The 20,940-nt window shown below is 38.8% G+C and overlaps 2 protein-coding genes across 6 annotated transcripts in view; both read left to right on the forward strand.

Annotated features, from left to right (window-relative positions):
* Positions 1 to 13,974, forward strand: part of SLC35G2 (solute carrier family 35 member G2) — a 37,633-nt gene extending 23,659 nt beyond the window's left edge. For 4 of the 5 annotated variants that reach the window (XM_019747951.3, XM_074312889.2, XM_074312888.2 and 1 more), the window contains exon 2: positions 12,537 to 13,974. In XM_019747951.3, coding sequence (XP_019603510.2) covers positions 12,555 to 13,793 — 1,239 coding nt within the window. In that variant the 5' untranslated portion in view covers positions 12,537 to 12,554 and the 3' untranslated portion in view covers positions 13,794 to 13,974. Of the gene's footprint in view, positions 1 to 4,637; positions 4,698 to 12,536 lie in introns of all 5 variants that reach the window. The other variant, XM_074312887.2, reaches the window with a different exon arrangement.
* A 5,044-nt stretch (positions 13,975 to 19,018) lies between these two features.
* NCK1 (NCK adaptor protein 1) overlaps positions 19,019 to 20,940 on the forward strand; it is a 79,678-nt gene continuing 77,756 nt past the window's right edge. Inside the window, exon 1 of the mRNA XM_019747922.3 lies at positions 19,019 to 19,162. The gene's annotated coding sequence lies outside the window, so the exon portion shown is untranslated. The remainder of the gene's footprint in view (positions 19,163 to 20,940) is intronic.

Genomic DNA, 20,940 nt, shown 5'->3' on the forward strand with positions numbered 1-20,940 from the left:
GTAAAGGTAAGGAGGGTAAAGAGGGAGGGGACTGGAAAGAGGAAAGAATGAGAAGAATGGGGAGGAGACACTAGTTTGGGTACTATAAAAAGTTCTAGACAAAACTGGAACAAATTCTCTTCAATAATAGAACCTACTGACCTGTTCCTCACGGCCGACTTGGTGCCGTCACATAGAATGAGTTCAATAATATCAACAGTATTAGTTTCCCAGTGAGTACCTTCCTTTACCTCCTTTTCAGTTCCGTTCAAAGTACGATAGATCATATTACCTTGCTCCAAATTCTTAGTTTGCTACCCTTCTCCAGTGCTTCCCTACTCCAACACCTCCTAAGGTTTCACATCTCAAAGCTGAGTTAACTCAAGTTTAGTGCTAAGCATACTGTCTATACCAATGTGTCTGGCTATTGATGGTATTACTGACTACTCCCAACTTTCCTTCTGTTTTCACTGGAGTTTAGAGCCATTAGTTTTGCCATTCTTTCTTTTCTCATTCTTGTTTTTATCCTAATTCTGATTATTTCTATTAAAGTGCTGAAAATGTTGTCATGATCTCTGGTTAAATCAAGGTCTTCTTTGTCTTCTTATAACCCATTGCAAAGATGCTTTAATGTAAGTGTTACAAAGGGGGAAATGATTATGTGCCTTATTTTTTGTTTTCCTAAGTGAGATGCAGGTGGACTGTTGTTTGTCAAGCAATAATGATACAATATGAATATTTTATTGTAAAGTCTGCTATTACATATGGTATAGCTGTCCTAAGTAATAGAATTCAGGTTGCTATGAATTTTTTTATATTTTTATAGAGATAATACTCACTTTGTTTACCATAGGAGACTATTAGATTGTATGTCTCTTTTTTGTTTTTTTCCTTTCTACTGAATTTGCTTACAGTGGATTCCTATATAATCTAAGTTTTTGATTAAAGTCTTATACAATTAACTTTTCCTGCAGCCCCTCTTTTACATCTTCTTAAAACTTTAGTTTCATCATTTGATTCTAAACTTGGTTTGTTTTGATCATTTGCCACTTACATGCAACACAAATATTTTCACACCTTCTAAGAAGGGCAAACATTTAATTCCTCATGATAAATTCCTCACTTCCTAAGTGTGTCTCATGCAAGAAAGTGTCTTTTATCTCCTACTTTGTTACTTTCACTTATTATCATTCTTATCTTTCAAATTCTACCCCATTGCTTAATTTAAGAACTAATTTTCTAGTTACAGAGGTGGGAGCTTAGAAGCAGGTTCTTTTCCTTCTAAAGCAGTTGGCTTTTACACAAAGACACAGACTCAAGAGTATTAATAAAGCACAAGCAAACTTAAATGCTTCCTCTAATCTTCCTGATCCTCATGAGTTGCAATGGGGGAAAGAGAGAACCCCTATTGAAAGAGGGGTTGTTAAGGGTGCTGTCTTATCACCATTCCAGGCAGGGTTCAGCATAAGGAACATAGACTCATGCCTTTGGGGCCTCAGAATATGGGCCCCTTTTCATCGGTTTGAAGGAATGGTTTTTCTCAGCAGGTCTCAGGAGGTACATTTAACAGCACAGATCCCATATATGTCCTGATGTCTCATCATATCCTGGAAAGATGGTTGTTGGGTTCTCCATTTTAGGTGTCGAGTTAGGTGTAGTCTTTTCATTTTCATTCAGGGAATGATGTTTAAGCACATTGGGGTTACTAAGATATTTCAGGGGTAGGCTGTTTAGATATAAGGTAGTAAACTATCAGTTCTTTATAAATATTTAAAAGCCAATCTCATTTATAAGTGTCAATATAACATTAGTGCCTACATTTAAACCACTGTATTATAATCAAGTTACCCTCCCTAGCCAGCTTTATATCTAAGACATTTTGCCATGTTAGGGATCAGCCTGGTAATTAAAGTATGAAACTCTTAGTACCAAGTGGCCTTTGCCTTAGGTACCATAAAGGGATTGTCCTGAGGATTCCTACCAAGACAGCAGGGATGTCTGTTAATTTTCTCAACCTTAGGAGTGACATGATCCTGGGCTTTATGTTGTGGGATATAGCTTAGGAAACAGTGCCTCCTTTGGACAAAAATATTGGTTTCAGGCTTACCACACTGAATTGTACCCATTGTTCAAGCAGACACCAAACTATGCATCCTTCTCATGCATTTGTGTCCAGCATTTCAGGCTGACACATTTGTAGCCGGCAGGCTGGTCCTCTGGTTCTACTGTTTCACATTCCCTCGACTTAGCTGAGTTGCTCTATACAGCTGAAATGAAGACCTCTGCCTTAGAGGACACCTCCCCTTATAAATCCTTGTCAGAGGAACTAGAGCTGTGAGATTAGTTCGACCCCTAGTTTAGTCTCTGTGAGGAAGGAGGAGATGTTGAGTTGCCACATTAGAACAACTTTGAGCAGGTGGTAGAAAGTTATGATTACTGAATCGCACAGTGGTCTTGCATGGGAGAAATAGCGAAATACTAGAAGTGTGAAATTCATAAAAATACAAGCTGATTTTGAAGAGTCAAAAGATCCCAACAATTATCATCTAAAACTTTGTCTCTTAAAATAGACATTATTACTCCAGTTGGTGACAGAGCCAAATCTCAAAACCAGCATTTCTGACTCTTAGATTTCTTTAAATTTTTTTTTTTCTCTTCTTCTTTACTTGACTAATTATTACATATGCCTTAATTCCCACTTCGGGCATCCTTTCCACCTGGACACCTACTAACATCCCCCATATTTGGGTTAGTTGCCCTTTGTCTGTGCTCCAACAGTCTCCTGTACTCCATGCAGTTGCTTACATGATTAACTTACTAAAATATTACATTTGAACTTGTTCTTTTCCACTAGTCCGTAAGCGCTATGAACACAGGGACCATGCCTACTTGATTTGTCTTTATATTTATAGAGTCTAGCATGGTGCTGGGCGTACGGTACCTCAATATTTATTGAAACTCTCACATGTTGAAAGACTTACATATGCAAAAAATAAAAAATGACAACTCAGGATTCCAGGTTCCTTTCAAGAATTGTATTCATGAAACCTAAAATTAAATGAAAACTAGAAAGACTGAAGAAGATCCCTTTAGTACAAGATTGTTTTTGTGTCAGTAGGACACAACATAATATTAATGCTGTTGAGAAATGCTGGAATATATATTATAGACTAATCCACTGACAGAAATGAACAAAAATTACACAGTGCAAATAACAGTTTAAAGTATGCAGTTGGACTAGGATTAAATACACTAATATATGCCTAACAATGTGTTGAATAAAACTTTCCTCTTACCTTAGAATTAGTATCTAGGATCCCACAATGGAGGACAAAACATCCTGCTTCCAAAAGCCAATCAATTAGCACCAGACATAAGACGTTTTATAGTTTAACTATCACTGAGACCACTTCTCCTTCCCATTCCATAAAATACTGGGGAGGGCAATGGGGTGTACAGTTATCTATTGCAGGTAACAAATCACCCCAAAGTGTAGTGGCTTAAAACAAAGACAATCATTTTATTATCTGTCATGGTTTCTGTAATTTGGAATTTCTGTGATCTGGAATTTGGAAAGGACTTAGCTGGGTGATTCTGACTCAGGGTCTCTTATATACTCGAAGTAAGATGGGTGGCTGGAGCCGCTGGGGGCTGACAAGGAATTTCTCTCTTTTCATGTAGTAGTCTCAGGACCTCTCCGTGCAGTTTCTCTAAATGGGCTAGTTTGAGCTTCCTCACAGCATGGTTGCCTCAGAGCACCCAGGCTGCTTAGCTATTGGCTCAGAGCTACAAGCAAAAGTGTTGCCACTATGAAGGCATAGCTATATCACTTTTTATGACCGAGCCTCAGAAGTTACATTATGTCATTTCTGCCATACTCTTGCCTGAAACAGTTACAAAAGCCTGCCTACTTAAATGAGAGGGGATATAGACCCTTCCTCTCTACCTAATAATGGCAAATTCACATTAAAAACAAACAAACATGTAGTCTGGGAGATACTAGTTTAGTGGCTCTCTTTGGAGAATACAATCTGTTACAAGGAGCATATGGGTGTTTGGTCTAAGAATGTTGTGCTTTTTCCTTATGGGGGGAGGAGAGGGATGTTCTCCCTTAAAGCTGACAGAGGGTGAAAGTTTTGGTGTTATATGCCACCAAGCCACCTCTGACTCCTGGTGACCCTATGAATGAGTGACATCCACAATGTCCTGTCCTCAGCAGCCCTGCTCGGCTCCTGTAGACTCATGCCTATGGCTTTTTTTATGGAGTCAGTCCTTCTCGTATTTGGGCTTCCTCCTTTCCTGCTGCCTTCTTTTCCCCAGCACTATTGTCTTTTTCAGAGAACGCTGCATGCTCATGATGTGCCTGAAGTAGGACAGCTTCAGTTTTGTCATTTTTACCTCCAGTATGTTTCAGGCTGAATTTGCTCTAGGACCCATTTGTTCATCTTTCTGGCAGTTCAGGGTATTCACAGAGCTCTCCTCCAACACTGCATTTCAAATGAATCATTTTTTTTTCCTGTTGGCTTTCTTCACTAAGTTTCACATCCGTACATAGTAATTGGGAATACAAGGGTGTGGATGAGCTTAACCTTGATCTCTAATGACACATCTTTGCTCTTGATGATCTTTCCTAATTCTTCCATTGCTGCCTTTCCCAGTCTCAGCCTTCTCTTGATTTCTTGGCTGCAGTCTCCATTTGAATTGATGACTGAAACAAGGTAAGCAAAATCTTTAATAATTTTGATGTCTTTACTCTGGTAAAGTTGTGTATTTCTTTTGTAGTCATGATTTTTGTCTTCTTGATGTTTAAATGCAATTAGGGTAAAGGTTATCAGATCATTATCTGCAACAATTGTATGTGCTTTCTCATTCCCCAATTAGAGGTCTGCTTAGACAGTGCATTTTAATTTTCCCTTTGCTTGCTTGAGCAGAGAAAAAACATTGGAGAGAAGGGGCAATGGTGAGTGGCCTGTATATCACTGGAGTGGTAAGGATATGTGAGTTTCCTGGGGCTAAATGAATACTGTTGGTGCTTGCCCAAGAGAGCTGCCCACCAGGTAAGAGGACCAAGTAGCAAAAAACTGTGGGCCATAAGCCCTAGGGAAGGAGGCTCTCCCACATCTGGAACTTGTGCACCAAGGAGACCCTACAGAATTTACCTGAGATAGCTTGCATTTGGATGCCTGCAATCTAGAAAGTATCAATGGCCTATCAGTGTTAACAGAGAAACAGACAACAATCAAAGAGAGAATTCTAACATGTATCAATCAGAATTAGGGTTCAACCTGAGACACAGAACCAGTATGAGATTAAGTACAAGAAATTGGATTATGCAATTTCAGGGACTGGCTAAACAAGGCAGCCAGGAAGAAAAGAGTAAGAGTATGTTGAAACCCTTTGAGCACAGGCTGAAATTTGTTGTCCACAGACAGTATGGAAAGGAAGATCATGAGCAGGTTGGAACCTCGAGGGCTTGACCTGTTTGGGATCTCCTCTTTTAAAGGATTCACCCGATTAGGTCAGGCCCAACCAAGATAGTGTTTCTTTTGCTTAAAGTGAATTTTTCTTGTTTCTTGAGATAGGCCTGTAATGATATAAATTGCCCTCTTAAAACTGCTTTCACTGCATCCCAAACATTTTGGTAGGATGTATTTTCATTCTCATTTGTTTCTATGTATCTTTTGATCTCTCCTCTAATTTCTTCTTTGACCTGGTCGTTCTTTAAAAGTATGTTGTTTATTCTCCACATATTTGTGGTTTTTCCTGCTTTCTTTTTACAGTTGATATCCAATTTCAAAGCCTTGTGATCAGAGAATATGCTTGGTATTATTTCAGTCTTCTTAAATTTGCTGAGGCTGATTTTATGTCCCAATATATGGTCTATCCTTGAGAATGTTCCATGTACACTAGAAAAGACTGTATAGTCTGATGTTTTAGGATGAAGTGCTCTATAAATGTCATTTATGTCTATTTCATCTAATGTGTCATTTAGGGCTGCTATTTCGTTATTTATTTTCTGTTTGGATGATCTATCCATAGCTGTCAATGATGTATTTAAGTCCTCTAGTATAATTGTGTTTTGGTCAATTTCTCCCTTTAGTTCTGTTAGTATTTGCTTGGTATATTTCGGTGCTCCCTGATTGGGGGCATAAATATTGATGACTGTTATATCTTCCTGTTGTATAGTCCCCTTTACCATTATGAAATGTCCATCTTTGTCTCTTGTTATCTTTTTCACCCTGAAGTCTGTTTCATCTGATATCATTATGGCTACACCTGATTTTCTCTGGGTACCATTTGCTTGGAGTGTCAATTTCTACCCTTTCACTTTGAGTCTATGCTTGTCCTTGTCCTCACGTTACACCTTAAAGAACTAGAAAAAGAAGAACAAGTGAAACCCAAGGTCAGCAGAAGAAAGGAAATAATAAAAATCAGAGCAGAACTAAATGAAATAGAGAAAAGAAAATAGAAAAAACTAATGTGACAAAGACCTGGTTCTTTGAAAAGATTAACCAAATTGACAAACCCTTGGCTAGACTCACTAAGATAAAAAGAGAGAAGACACTAATTAATAAAGTCAGAAATGAAAAAGGGGAAGTTATCACGGACTCCACAGAAATACAAAGGATCATCCAAGAATACTACGAAGGACTATATGCCACCAAATTCAATAACCTAGAAGAAACGGACAAGTTCTTAGAAACATATAGCCTTCCAAGGCTGAACCATGAAGAACTGGAAAATCTAAACAGACCGATCATCAGTAAGGAAATTGAATCAGTCATACAAAACCCTCCCAAAAGCAAAAGTCCGGGACCAGATGGCTTCACTAGTGAATTCTACCAAACCTTCAAAGAGGATCTAATATCAATCCTGCTCAAACTCTTCCAAAAAATTGAAGAAGAGACAGTACTCCCTAACTCATTTTATGAGGCCAACATTACCCTGAGACCAAAACCTAGTAAGGATAACACAAAAAAAGAAAACTACAGACCAATATCTGTGATGAATACAGATGAAAAAATCCTAAACAAAATTCTAGCAAATCGAATGCAACAATGCATTAAAAAGATTATTCATCATGACCAAGTGGGGTTTATCCAAGGGGCAAAAGAATGGTTCAACATACGCAAATCCATCAATGTGATACACTACATAAACAAAATAAAGGACAAAAATCATATGATTATATCAATTGATGCAGAAAAAGCATTTGACAAGATACAACATTCATTTAAGATGAAAACACTTAATAAAATAGGTATAGAAGGAAAATACCTTAACATAATAAAGGCCATATATGACAAGCCCTCAGCTAATCTCATAATTAATGGTGAAAAACTGAAGCCCTTTGCTCTATCACCTCTACTTTTCAACGTAGTGTTGGAAGTCCTTGCCAGAGCAATCAGGCAAGAGAAAGAAATAAAAGGCATTCAAATTGAGAATGAAGAAGTTAAATTGTCACTCTTTGTAGATGACATGATGCTATATATAGAAAACCCTAAAGACTCCACCAAAAAGGTCTTAGAAACAATAAACGAATACAGTAAAGTTGCTGGCTACTAAATCAATGTACAAAAGTCCATTGTATTCCTATATACTAACAACGACATCTCAGAAAAAGAAATTAAAAAAACAATTCCTTTTGCAATTGCAGCAAAAAGAATAAAATACCTAGGAATAAACTTAACCAAGGATGTGAAAGACCCATAGGCTGAAAACTATAAGACATTTTTAAAAGAAATTGAAGAAGACACAAAGAAATGGAAAGACATTCTGTGCTCATGGATTGGAAGAATCAACGTAGTTAAAATGGCCATATTACCCAAAGCAATATACAGATTTAATGCAATCCCCATAAAAATCCCAATGGCATTTTTTAAAGAAGTAGAACAAAAAAATCATCAGATTTGTTTGGAACCACAAAAGACCCCGAATAGCCAAAGCAATCCTAAGAAAACAGAACAATGCTGGAGGTATCACACTCCCTGACTTTAGCTTGTACTACAGGGCAACAATAATCAAAACAGCATGGTATCGGCAGAAGAACAGACTCATAGACCAATGCAATAGAATTGAGAACCCAGAAATAAAACCACATAAATATGGACAGATAGTTTTTGACAAAGAAGCAAAAAACATATAATGGAGAAAAGACAGCCTCTTCAATGAATGGTGCTGGCAGAATTGGAAAGCCACATACAAAAGAATGAAACTGGACTGCTAACTGTCACCATGTACCAAAGTAAATTCAAAATGGATCAAAGACTTAAGCATAAGACCTGAAACAATAAACTGCATAGAAGAAAACATAGGTACTAAACTTATGGACCTTGGGTTTAGTACCCGAGCATAAAAGTGCATTTTATGAATTTGACTCCAAAGGCAAGAGAAGTAAAAGCTAAAATAAATGAATGGGACTATATCAAACTTAAAAGCTTCCGCACAGCAAAAGAAACCATCAACAAAATAAAGAGGCAACCAACTGAATGGGAGAAGATTTTTGCAAACAGTGCCTCCGATAAGGGGCTAATATCCAAAATATACAAGGAACTCATGCAACTCAACAATAAAACAAACAACCCAATTAAAAAATGGGCAGAGGAGCTGAAGAGACATTTCTCCAAAGAGGACATACAAATGGCAAATAGACATATGAAAAAATTCTAAACATCACTAATCATCAGAGAAATGCAAATAAAAACCACAATGAGATATCACCTCACCCCAGTTAGAATAGCTATCATCAACAAGAGAAATAGTAACAAGTGTTGGAGAGGCTGTGGAGAAAAAGGAACCCTCATACACTGTTGGTGGGAATGCAGATTGGTGCAGCCACTATGGAAGGCAGTGGAGGTTCCTCAAAAAATTACGAATAGAATTACCATATGACCCAGCAATCCCTCTCCTGGGTATCTACCCCAAAAATCTGAAAACATTTATCCATAAAGACACATGTGCTCCAATGTTCATTGCAGCTTTATTTACGGTGGGGCCAACACATGGAAACAACCAAAATGTCCTTCGATAGATGAATGGATAAAGAAGTTGTGGTATATATACACAATGGAATATTATTCAGCTGTAAGAAAAGATGAAATAGGACCATTTGTGACAACATGGATGGATCTTGAGATTATAATGCTAAGCGAAATAAGCCAGACAGAAAAAGCAGAGAACCATATGATTTCACTGATATGTGGTATATAAACCAAAAACAACAAAAGAACAAGACAAACAAATGAGAAACAAAAACTCATAGACACAGACAATAGTTTAGTGGTTACCAGAGGGTAAGGGGGGAGGGGAGTAGTAGATGAGGGTAAAGGGGGTCAAATATATGGTGATTGAAGGAGAACTGACTGAGTAGTGACCACACAATGGGATTTATAGATGATGTAATACAGAATTGTACACCTGAAATCTATGTAACTTTACTAACAATTGTCACCCAATAAACTTTAATTAAAAAAAAAGAGAGAGAATCTTAACAACAACAACAAAAAGTGAATTGATTATGGACTTGTATCACATCTGCAAAATATGTCAACAGCAGCACCTAGATTAGTGTCGATTAACTAACAGGAGAATATAGTTCAGCCTAGCCAAGTTTGTACATCAAAAAGCCATTGCACAACAGCCACCAATATATGAGACATTTCTTTTTCCTTCCTCCCTGTGCCAATAGACCAGGGGAGCTAGAGCCTAGGGGGAGATAGAAGAAGTGTCCCACAAGCAGACCATATTGCCCTCCCACAGACTCTAAAGGAATAGGAGTGAAATAGCAGACATCCTCTCCTTATGCATCCCCGTGGAGCTGCATGCCCCTGCATAATCTGGCCTGCAGTGAGGAAGGGGAAAGATTTGAATGGATATAAGTCACAATTTTAACCACGGACAGCAAATAGAAAATTATGGGATCTAACTGAGATGTCATTAAGATGCTTAAAGATACTGACTAGCGAGGAAAGGAGAAGTAACACAGCAAATTTGGGTATTATGACTGGAGATAAAATTCCACTGAGCTGAGGCAACTATAGAGTAAAATGATTAGATTATAAAATTTAGAAGAACTGCAGATTTCAAACAAAGAAGAAGAAAAAAATAAGTGGCTGCAGGCAGTGCTCAGGGAAGGCTAGTTTCTAAAAGGCAGAATTTGGTCTGGACCTTCTTAAAAGACGAGCAGTACTTAGTACTTAGAATGAACAGAGGGTGAACTAGTGAGAATAAAGGCTTAGAGAAATGGTATGTACACGTAGGGAGTGCGGACTGGGAGGACACAGGGCTGATCAGGGAAGAGTGTGTGTTCAGAAGCCAAGTATTTACCGGAGCTTGACTAGGCAGGGTCTTGGGAGCCAGGAAGAGGAGTTGAGATTCTATGAGGTGGGAAATCACTGTAGGTTCTTGAATGGGCAAAGTTTGAGGGAAGTTTTTGTTTTGTTTTGAATCTTTTAAAGACAGATTAACGTGACAGTGGTATATTATAGATGTATTTTAGGTGAGAAGGCCGAGGATCAAGAGACTAGTTAGGATGCAGTATTCTAGACAGGAATTCACAATAACCTGATTCAGAATCACAAAGGAAATAGAATTGGAGAAAGGGAAAATCTGAGAAATATTTGAAAGACAAAAACAGTAAGATTGATGACCAAATGGAAATGTGATGGCAGAAACGATAGATAATTCAGAGTATTCCTTGATTTCTGGGTTGAGGAAGGAGAAAAATGGTGGTATTGCCAACATAAATGAGGAAGTTAGGGAAGGAAAATCTATTGGGGAGATTAAGACTATTAATTCAATTTGGGATTATTGAAGCTGAAGTCATGAATTGAAGTGGATTTGACGTGGAAAAAGTTGGGGGAAAAAGAACATCAGATTAGCCTCATAGTAATATTCTGGAAGGACTACAAGTGAGAGGTCCAAGCTAACTGAAAGGCTGTGGGGCACAGGTGGTGTTTTTTTAAACGACTTCTTCCAACTGAAGGTGGTATCCTTTAGAAGAGAAGGGAGTAAATAGGAATGGAACAGTTGGCTGCCCAGATGGTATCAAAAAACAAAAACAAAAGAGGATTTGATTTCTGGACTATGGTTTAAGATCCTGGAACTAATGAGTTTTGGGCAAGGAATAGGGTATATGTCATTAGGACAAAAAAAAATAAAAAGGTCCCTTCTTTCCCTCCCTCCCTCCCTCCTGCCCTCCTTTCATTCCTTTTAGAGCGGAGGGGAGGAAATTGTTCTTGGATGGATAGATAACATAGGAGAACTGAGTGAACAAATACAGGTTTCAAACAAAGAATAGCATTGTAGAAGACACCCAGTGTTTCAAAAAGAGTTAATTATAGATGAAAGGAAGCTGAATTTATTTGTAACATTTATTGAAAGTTTAGTATATGCCAGAACTGTGGCGAATTCTTTACATGCATTATCTCATATCATCCTTAACTGGTTTCCCACTCAACAATGTGTCATGGACATCTTTCCACGTCAATAAATTCTGCATTGTTGTTTTAAATGGATGCATAGCATAGTATTCCTTTGTATGAAGGGTCAATGCAGTAAGCTACAGTGAACTTTCTTATTCATACATTTTTACCACACTTTTTTGTATGCTCTCCTTTTTTCTTAAATAACAGATGAACATTTTGTTTTAATTTTTAATTTTTTGAATATCATGCTTCAAAAATAAAAATATAAATTTATACTATAAAAAGCCTTTTTTTCATTCTTGTTCCTGGCTCCACCCCAGTGATTATTAGTTTCCTTTGTATCTTTCCATTATTTATGTTATATAAGCAAATATATAAATATATATTCTTTTTCCCTTTTTACATGTAAGGTAAAAAACATCTTGTGATCATCTCTTCAGGGTAAAATCTTAGAAGTGGTATTTCTGAATTAAAGAGTAGTTTCAGTAAAATTTCAGTTAAAATACATATTGCCCAATTGCTCATCAGAGGGTTGTACGCACCAATAATACATGAATGTCACTAAATCCATTTTATTTACTTTTTAATTTCAGTGTATCTATATATCTGAAAATGTATGGGGAGTCCAGAATAAATGTTAAAAATAACACTATAATTTATAATTATATAAAGCTAATTCTGATATTATAAAGAAGTGATTCTACAAAAGACCTTGGACACATCCATTTATAATTTATAATATGGACAAATGTACACAATGAGAAGGTTTGAGCTAAGTTGTTATTTAGTTTTCTGTATTTTTCCTATTGGATGGGTAGAGAGAAAAGTAGGAAAGAAAAGTGGGAGATATCAGTTGTTTGTGATATAGATAGGAAATAGCTGAATGAATGAATCAAAGAATAAGCAGAATGAGAAATAGAAACAAACTTAAGATGAGAGTGAAAAGGGTAAGCATTTCACTGGGCATCATATATCTGATAAGGCATATTGCCAGATCATTTCTTCCTATTTTAAAAAGTCCTGTGACAACCTCTACTTTCTATTATTGAAGTGGTACATAATTATAATATAAATTAAAACTAAATTTCTACTGAATGAACATGTACATTTGTCTTTTTTTTCTTCTTATAGAATTGAGTATCTGAAGAAATGGATACGTCTCCCTCCAAAAAATATCCCATTAAAAAACGGGTGAAAATACATCCTAACACAGTGATGGTAAAATATACCTCTCATTATCCCCAGCCTGGGGATGATGGATATGAAGAAATCAATGAAGACTATGGAAATTTTATGGAAGAAAATCCAAAGAAAGGTTTGCTGAGTGAAATGAAAAGAAAAGGAAGAACTTTTTTTGGAACCATGGATACCCGACCTCCACCAACGGAAGACCCAATGAACAATGAGATTGGACAATTCCAGAGCTTTGCAGAAAAAAACATTTTTCAGTCCAGAAAAATGTGGATAGTGTTGTTTGGATCTGCACTGGCTCACGGATGTGTAGCTCTTATCACTAGGCTTGTTTCTGATCGTTCTAAAGTTCCATCTCTAGAACTGATTTTCATCCGTTCTGTTTTGCAGGTCTTTTCGGTGTTAGTTGTTTGTTACTACAAGGAGGCCCCCTTTGGACCCAGTGGATACAGATTACGTCTCTTCTTTTATGGTATATGCAATGTCATCTCGATCACCTGTGCTTATACATCGTTTTCAATAGTTCCTCCCAGCAATGGGACCACGATGTGGAGAGCCACAACCACAGTCTTCAGTGCTATTTTGGCTTTTTTACTTGTAGATGAGAAAATGGCTTATGTTGACACTGCTACAGTTATGTGCAGCATCGTAGGTGTTTGTCTTGTCATGATCCCCAACATTGTTGATGAAGACAATTCATTGTTAAATGCCTGGAAAGAAGCCTTTGGATACACTATGACCGTAATGGCTGGATTGACCACTGCTCTCTCCATGATAATATACAGATCCATTAAGGAGAAGATCAGCATGTGGACTGCACTGTTTACTTTTGGTTGGACGGGGACAGTCTGGGGAGTATCTACTATGTTTGTTCTTCAAGAACCCATCATCCCATTAGATGCAGAAACCTGGAGTTATCTCATTGCTATATGTGTCTGTTCTACTGCAGCATTCTTAGGAGTTTATTATGCCTTGGACAAATTCCACCCAGCTTTGGTCAGCACAGTACAACATTTGGAGATTGTGGTAGCTATGGTCTTACAGCTTCTAGTGTTACACATATTTCCTAGTGTCTATGATGTCTTTGGAGGCATAATCATTATGATTAGTGTTTTTGTCCTTGCTGGCTATAAACTTTACTGGAAGAATTTAAGAAAGCAGGATTATCAGGAAATACTAGACTCTCCCATTAAATGAATACCTGATTATTATCTTGTTAACCATCAGTTAATATAATACACTGCCGTTTTAATGTTCACCTATGTCTTTTGTGTTGTATAATTGACAGTGCTATATATTAATATATAAAGATGTAGAAAAATTTATTCTAGTCTCATATATTCAAAAACAAATATTAAATATGTGAAATGTCATGAAACTGGTGTCTTTGCTGTTATTAACAAAAGGTAATTGTGGTAGAAGGAGAATGTTAACTTTCATCACTAAAGAACATAGACTTGAAGAAATGACCACTTTCTGAAGAAACTTCTATGATCCTAAAGTTCAAAAATTAGAAAAATATTCATGCCCAATGTTGTACAAATGTTCAACAAAAATCCTTCAATATTCAAAAATCTTCATTTGTGAAAAGTATGCTGTAAGGTGAAATGCTGAATACCAAGCCCTGTTTTGTCATCTACTTGCATCAGAAAACTAGGATTTTCTGGTTGGGCTGGGTTAAGGCAAGAAAACTTGAGTTAAGGCAAGAAAGAAGGAACAAAGGAAAGGAGTGTCCCCTTGCTATGACCACATTAGGCAACGCCTAAGAAATGGAGGTAGGGAGAAGACAGAATTCTTGCCAGTTCTACTTAGTTTATGCCATTTTATGCCTGATGGTAGTTGTGGTAGGGTCTGCTTATCCTCATTTATAGGATCTCTTCCAAAATTGTCCTCGTTTAGATTTTGTAGTATGTACATGTCTAAGCTTCAGTGAAGGTATTCCTGACCCCTGAAAAAGACACTAGCAGTAATCACAGTATAGCAGAAAATTGATACAACATGGTATCCTCAGATTGTTTTCAAAAGGGCCTACAAGGCTATAAAAGCATATAAGGTGGCATTAACTCTGGTCTAATTTGGGTTAATTAGCACAAACCAATGTTCATATGTCACTGGTTATTAAGTTATTGAGCTATCTTAGATCCATATTCACCCTTCTTCACTTTCCTCTGTGATGCTATGGCTCAGACCCTGCAAACTACATCTTTCCTATGCTAGCTGATATTTCCCTAGGTTCCACCAATAAAGGGCATTAAAGGGAGACTGGAAGACAAGAGAGGGGCAAAAGTACTTCCTCCTTTCTGTTTGCTTGCAGTTTCTATCACTGTTACCTCAGCAAAAGCAATGGCCCTTTGCTCTAGCAGGAGCACTTGATTTCAGTCTTGAGCTTCCTTTGGCGCACCTCCACCTTACCAGTCTAATGATATCCCTCAGTAGTAGCAGGACCAGTTGGACAGCATCTTCTTAGGGATATATGCTACAGCTCAGCTGGCTCATTCCTCTGAGCTTCTGAGACCTGATAATACAATCTTGATTCCTCTTTTTTGCTAGCTTTAGGGGAGGTAGCTGTTACCTCTGGGTTACTTAAGTTTTCCCATTTTGCTTTTTCAGTCCATCAACGCCCAGTACTAAATTATGTTGTAATATCTTGTGATTTCTATTTTCTTGACTAATATGTCTCTAAACCTTCCCCTAAGGAACCCATAGCCCCATTAGCAGGGTATCTGTGCTTTTGGGAAAATATTAACATTCAGATTTTCCAAAAATTACTAGACACTGGCTCTCAAAAGACATTATCTAAATTGAAGCACTGAAAGAAAAAGATTTGGAAAAAACAACAATAACTTGGAATGACTTGTAATAAAGATGAAGAAATATAGCTTAAGTATTGTCTCAGAAGAAGAGATAGAGAGAATGGGGCAGAAAAGAAATATTTAAGAAAGACTGGTCAAAATTTTTCCAAATTTGATAAAAGGAAACAACAGCAATCCACAGATCCAGGGAACTAAGGGAAGCTTAGCTGTACAAATACAAAGAAAAACCACCCCTAGAAACACAGTATATCTGCTGATAAACAAAGATAAAGAAACAAAATCTTAAAAGCAGCAAGAGAGAAAAAGATATAATAACATTCAGGAAAATAATGATAAGAATTAAGTTGATTTCTCATCAGAAACAATGGAATCCAGAAAACAACAGAAGACATTTAAAGTGCTGAAAGAAAACTCTTTAATGGCTTCTCATTGCCTAGAAGATAATGTTTAAGGACCTTAACTTCCATAACCCGATATTGCTTACATTTCTAGTCATCATCTGCTCCAGCATTACTCTACTATTGTGTAATATCTTTTTATGCAGGACTCTACGTGGAAGGCCTTTCTTTTTGCCTATTTAATTGCCAGAATAGCCTGAACATAAAACTCCCCTCCCTCTGTGGCTTAACATCCCTCTGTACATATCTATTGCTTGTATTTACTATTAATATATCTCATTCTCAGACAATGAATTGAACTCCTTTAAAGTGACTATTAGATCTCCACTACCTATTGTAGTGCATACCACAGAGTAGACTCTCAGTAAATTTTGTTGAATTAATTCCCATAAAAGCATAACAACACTCAATCCAGAAATTAAATTTAGTTACCAGGGTTAACGCACTAATTTCTATACATCACAGTCAAGCCTGTGATTAGTTCTTGCAGATTAGTAAGTGGGACTTTTTTTGGTCCTAAACAGTCCTACCTGATGCTAAACCAGATCATTCTCTCTAATGACTTCTGACTATAAGCTATCAATAGTTTCCTGGGAAAGGCCTTGAGATGTGAGATTCATTTTTCCATTCCTTGTCTTCCCAAGTCCTTTCATTTCAGGCTAATGAAGTGAGCTGCTTGCAAGTTTTTATCCCAGACAGATTAGCTACCCATTTCTTTTTCTTTTTTTTTAGCTACCCATTTCTGAAGCCCCATTTCCAGTCCATAGGTCCTAAGTTCTGACCAAAATTTTCTTGTTGCCTCATTCTGGCCAGACCCTGGTTCACTCAGCACTAATTAGCAAGGGTAATTCCTGGTTTTGATTTGAGATCTACTAAAAGAGGAAAAAGAAACCATATGCATGTTTATGTTTGGAAGTTGGGGAGACAGAGGGTGTGAAAGGAAGTCTCTGGAACAACTCCCATCCCATAAGAACATGGACTCTATTCCTTCTAAGTACACCATACTGCAATTTCATACATGACTTTCTGCCTAGCTACCCTTCCACCCAATGCTTTCCTCTTTTATTGCTGTTTCCTTATTTTTCTTTAACTCCTCTTTTTCATATATTTTTTCTTTTCCTTTTTTTTTTTAAAAGAGTTCATGGTAAGTGGATGATGAGGAAACTTAAGGAAGGAAAACTAAAGGAAAAAACATGTTTACAGGGAACTAAAATACTTTTAAATCCCTTAATTCTTCTAATGCTTAAATAGGTGGCACATAGTAGTTAAGAGATTTGCATCAAAATCTTGTGAAGGGTCTGTTCAGATCATTGGCCCATTCAAAATGCATATTGCCTTACAAAATAAAATCTTAAGACTTCAGTATATTTTTTCTGAGTTTATTTTCCCCATTGAGGTAGTGGTATAAGCTGCCTGATTGCAAGGACTACTTTACCTGTTGTATTTGTATTCAAACCCCAACCCCCCATCACATGTTAAATGTGTAACTAGAATTCAGCTAGATTTTGCTACCTGTTTACTCTGTGATTTTGGAGAAATAGTTTTAACCTCTGAACAATGGTTTCTCCAGCTTCAAAAATGAATATAATATCTGAATCCATAAACTTTGTAAGATGTACCAACAAATAAAACTATTGTATTAGTCATCTCAGCCTGCCATAACAAAATACCACAGGCTGGGTGGCTTCAACAATATAAATTTAATTTCTCACAGTTCTGGAGGCTGGAAGTTACACACCAGGGTGCCAACATGGTGAGTTTCTGGTGAGAACTCTCTTCCTGGCTTACACATAGCTGCCTTCTCACTGTGTCCTCTCATGGTGGAAACAGGGTAAGCGCTCTGATGTCTCTTCTTATAAAGACATTAATCCTAAAATATTAGGGCCCCACTCTTATCACCTCAGTCAACTTTAATTACCTCCTAAAGGCCCTATCTCTAAATACAGTCCCATTGGAGGTCAGGGCTTCAACATATGAATTTCAGGAGGGCACACAATTCAACCCATAACAGCCATGATAAAATATGCAAAGGTATTTAGACCCTTAGAATAAATTCAAAATTCACTTTGGATGCTAATAATGGGATGTAGACGTAGAGTAGCTGTTGCACAGTTTCAGGAAATACGTGCCTCAGCCGACTTGAAGCCAGGAAGGGGTCACTGGTGATTTGTGCTTGACCTTGTGATCCTATATATGGCAAGCAAACCACATATATTTATAAAAACTCGAATAATTTTGAAGTTGAATAAAAGTGTGAACTTTTGGGACTGACAGGGCCAGTCTTAAAGACAGGAAAGGAAGATATACTGCCTTGAACAATATTTACTGACAATGTAGCTAGCACATGGTAGGCACTGGGGGGAAACTGAAAACTGACATGGCTCCTGACTTAACATAGCTTACAATCTAGGTAGGGATACGTACAAACTATTATGGAGAAAATACCAGTGCTCCATGCAGGGTACCTAACGCAAGCAGGCTTCCCTGAGGAGGCTGGCCTAAGCCGAGCCACAAAGATGGTTAGGAAGGAATGAGGCACGTTGTGGGGGGACTGGAGCCCCGGCGTCGGAGAACTAGTTTAACTGCTGTTACCTGGCTGATGGCTGGGGCTGACTGAGTTCCTAGGAGTGGGCAGACCTAGCACCGACCGTCACTGTCTTCTCCTCAGAGCATGACCACCACAAACGAGACTAGAAGCCAACTAGGCTCTAGGGCACTTCGAAGGCCCTCAGACTCAGTTTATTTCAGTTTGTGGCTCAATTTAAGTATACGTCTTACATTTTTCTCAGGTCCCCATTTGCAGACCTTTTGGTTTTTCTTCTTTGCTCCCCGCCCCTAAGATCTTTCTCAGGCAGGACCCTCTTCTGGAGCAGAAACCAGGAGGAAGATCCCAGAGCAGTTGGAGCTGACCTCAGGAAGCAGTCATTTGCGCTGTAGGTCTCTCCGGCGGCGCTGAGGAGGAAGGCCCAAAGCAGTCAGCCAGGGAGGAAGATGCGACGCGAACAGGGTGAGGTCTGGCGACCCTCTCACCCTCTACCTCTCTCTCTGGGCTCAGCCTCCGCTTACTCCAGCACTTGATTGACAGGCTTGCCCGCCCAATCCCAGCGCTTCGCAGACCACTCTCGCGTCAGGGATAGGAGGGAAGGGGGCGGTTGAGCCTATCAAATTAGGTCAGGTGGGGACTTCCTGCCCGCGCGGATCCGACCGCGGCCTCGCGACCAGTCGGCGCTGCAGCCCCGCCCGCCTGCCTCGCGCGCTCCGCCCCTCTGCCGAGAGCTACGCGGCGGCGGAGCGGAGGCCTCGTGCCGTAACGGCCATCGCGGCGGGCGCGGCGGCGTCCGGGTGCCCTCCTCAGGTGAGCTGGGGCCGCCGGGGCTCGGCAGAGGGAAGGAGAGACGGCTCTGCCGAGAGGCAGACGCACAGAGACCTTTTCCTTGCCCCTTGCGTTCGTATAACCTGTTATTAGCTGCGTCGCTTCCTCTTCCCCGGCGAAGTTGGCCCGGGGGGCGCCGTCTGCGGGCCAGGAGCTGAGCCTGAGGGGGCGGGGAGGCTGCTCGGCCCGACCTGGGCGTTTGCACTGTGGCTTGGCGCACCCTCCGGCCACTGCCCTGGGGGGCGCGGCCCCACGTCTTCCCTGTCCGTCCCCCGAGCGCCAGGTCTGGGTGAGCCCCCTAGCTGGCGGCCCCTGCGAGGTTGGGAGGTGGAGTGTACAGCGTGCGCGCTTCTCTGTTTCTTTTCCTCCCCAAAAGTCATCTTGCCTGTTAGGGCGTAATGCAAGGGCAGGAAGGTATGAACGTGGTAGGGGAAGGAAGGGGCGCGCTCACCTCCAGCCCTAGAGGAGGGGAGGGAGGGACCCGTGCCCTGTGCGGAGGGTGGACATCCACAGGATGAGCCCTCTGCCCCTCCCCCACCCCAGCCGTTTCCCTGGTTCTTGGGAAATCTGGATTATTTTAATAGTTTCGTACGTGAGTTGCTTAGGCTGTGAGCTTTTGACTTGAGTTGTAATATATCCGGTAAAAAAAATATATCTCGATAGGTTGGTTTTTAACCTTTCTTGCGTGTTTCCATGAAGTTAAATTTGCCAATAGGAGCTCGAGAAGCTGAATTTTGTTCAGGGTTGAGAACTATAACATTATAGACGCTCAGTTATTGTCGAACTGATGAACTGGTCATCTGAAAATAATTCTGCCCGTTAGATTTGGTAAGAAACCTTACGAATTAGGAAAGGATGAAGTTAAGGAGAGTTTTTTAACTCCGTCTTGGGTGATGAGCAAAGAAGTTCAATGTTCGGTTAAAAAGGCTAAGTGTTGGCCGAGGTATTCATTTTTAAAATCTTACTTTGGTAGATATGTGAAAACCAACCATGCAGTTTATTAAGCACCTGGAAAGCACTGTACCTACAGTCTCAATTTTCAGCGAGGTCACAAAGTAAATGGGGAAATAATTTAAGAAGGTTTGGTTTGTTTGGTAATTATACTATTCAGTTTTTAAAATAGGTATCCCATTCAGTTTGACAGTAACTGAAGAAATATGCGTTGGTTGACTAGTAGTTTCATTCCATCTTGATCACAAATTCTGGCATTTTCTTCTTTGGGAAAATTGTGATCTATAGGAATTAGCTATAATATCTGTAAACACTATTTGCAGAGTTCAAGACTCCTCAGCGGTGCTTATTTGCGTATTACATTTTAAATTGTTTGCTTTATTTTTCTAAGCGTTATCTTTTAGTCCAGGTTTTACCACTGCTTTCAGGTCCATGTAAATAAAACTTGAAGCATACAGAGAATGTTTTATTAGATACTGAGTGATACTTTATGCTGCTGGATTTATTTCTTTTGGACCTTTGAGAACTTTCCTCCCAAAGCTCAAGGTAGATTTGATTGTTATAAATCACTTGTCAGGAAGACTTGATTTAATAAATACAGATGTACTCCATTTTTTAAATCATAGTTTAATAACTTTTACAATTTACTCACCTTTATAATACAGAAAATTATCAAATGTTTTCTACCTACACATGAAGACTAAATGACTATTTAGTTGATACATAAGATTGGAGGAAACTCTTGAAATCACTAAGCATTTAACAAATTCTTCATAAATACTTTGCTATGCTTGTTTTAGGAAGACAAC

The sequence above is a fragment of the Rhinolophus sinicus genome, chromosome 5 (genome assembly GCF_057876585.1).
Source record: "Rhinolophus sinicus isolate RSI-liver-muscle chromosome 5, RSI-T2T, whole genome shotgun sequence".
Lineage (NCBI taxonomy): Eukaryota > Metazoa > Chordata > Mammalia > Chiroptera > Rhinolophidae > Rhinolophus > Rhinolophus sinicus.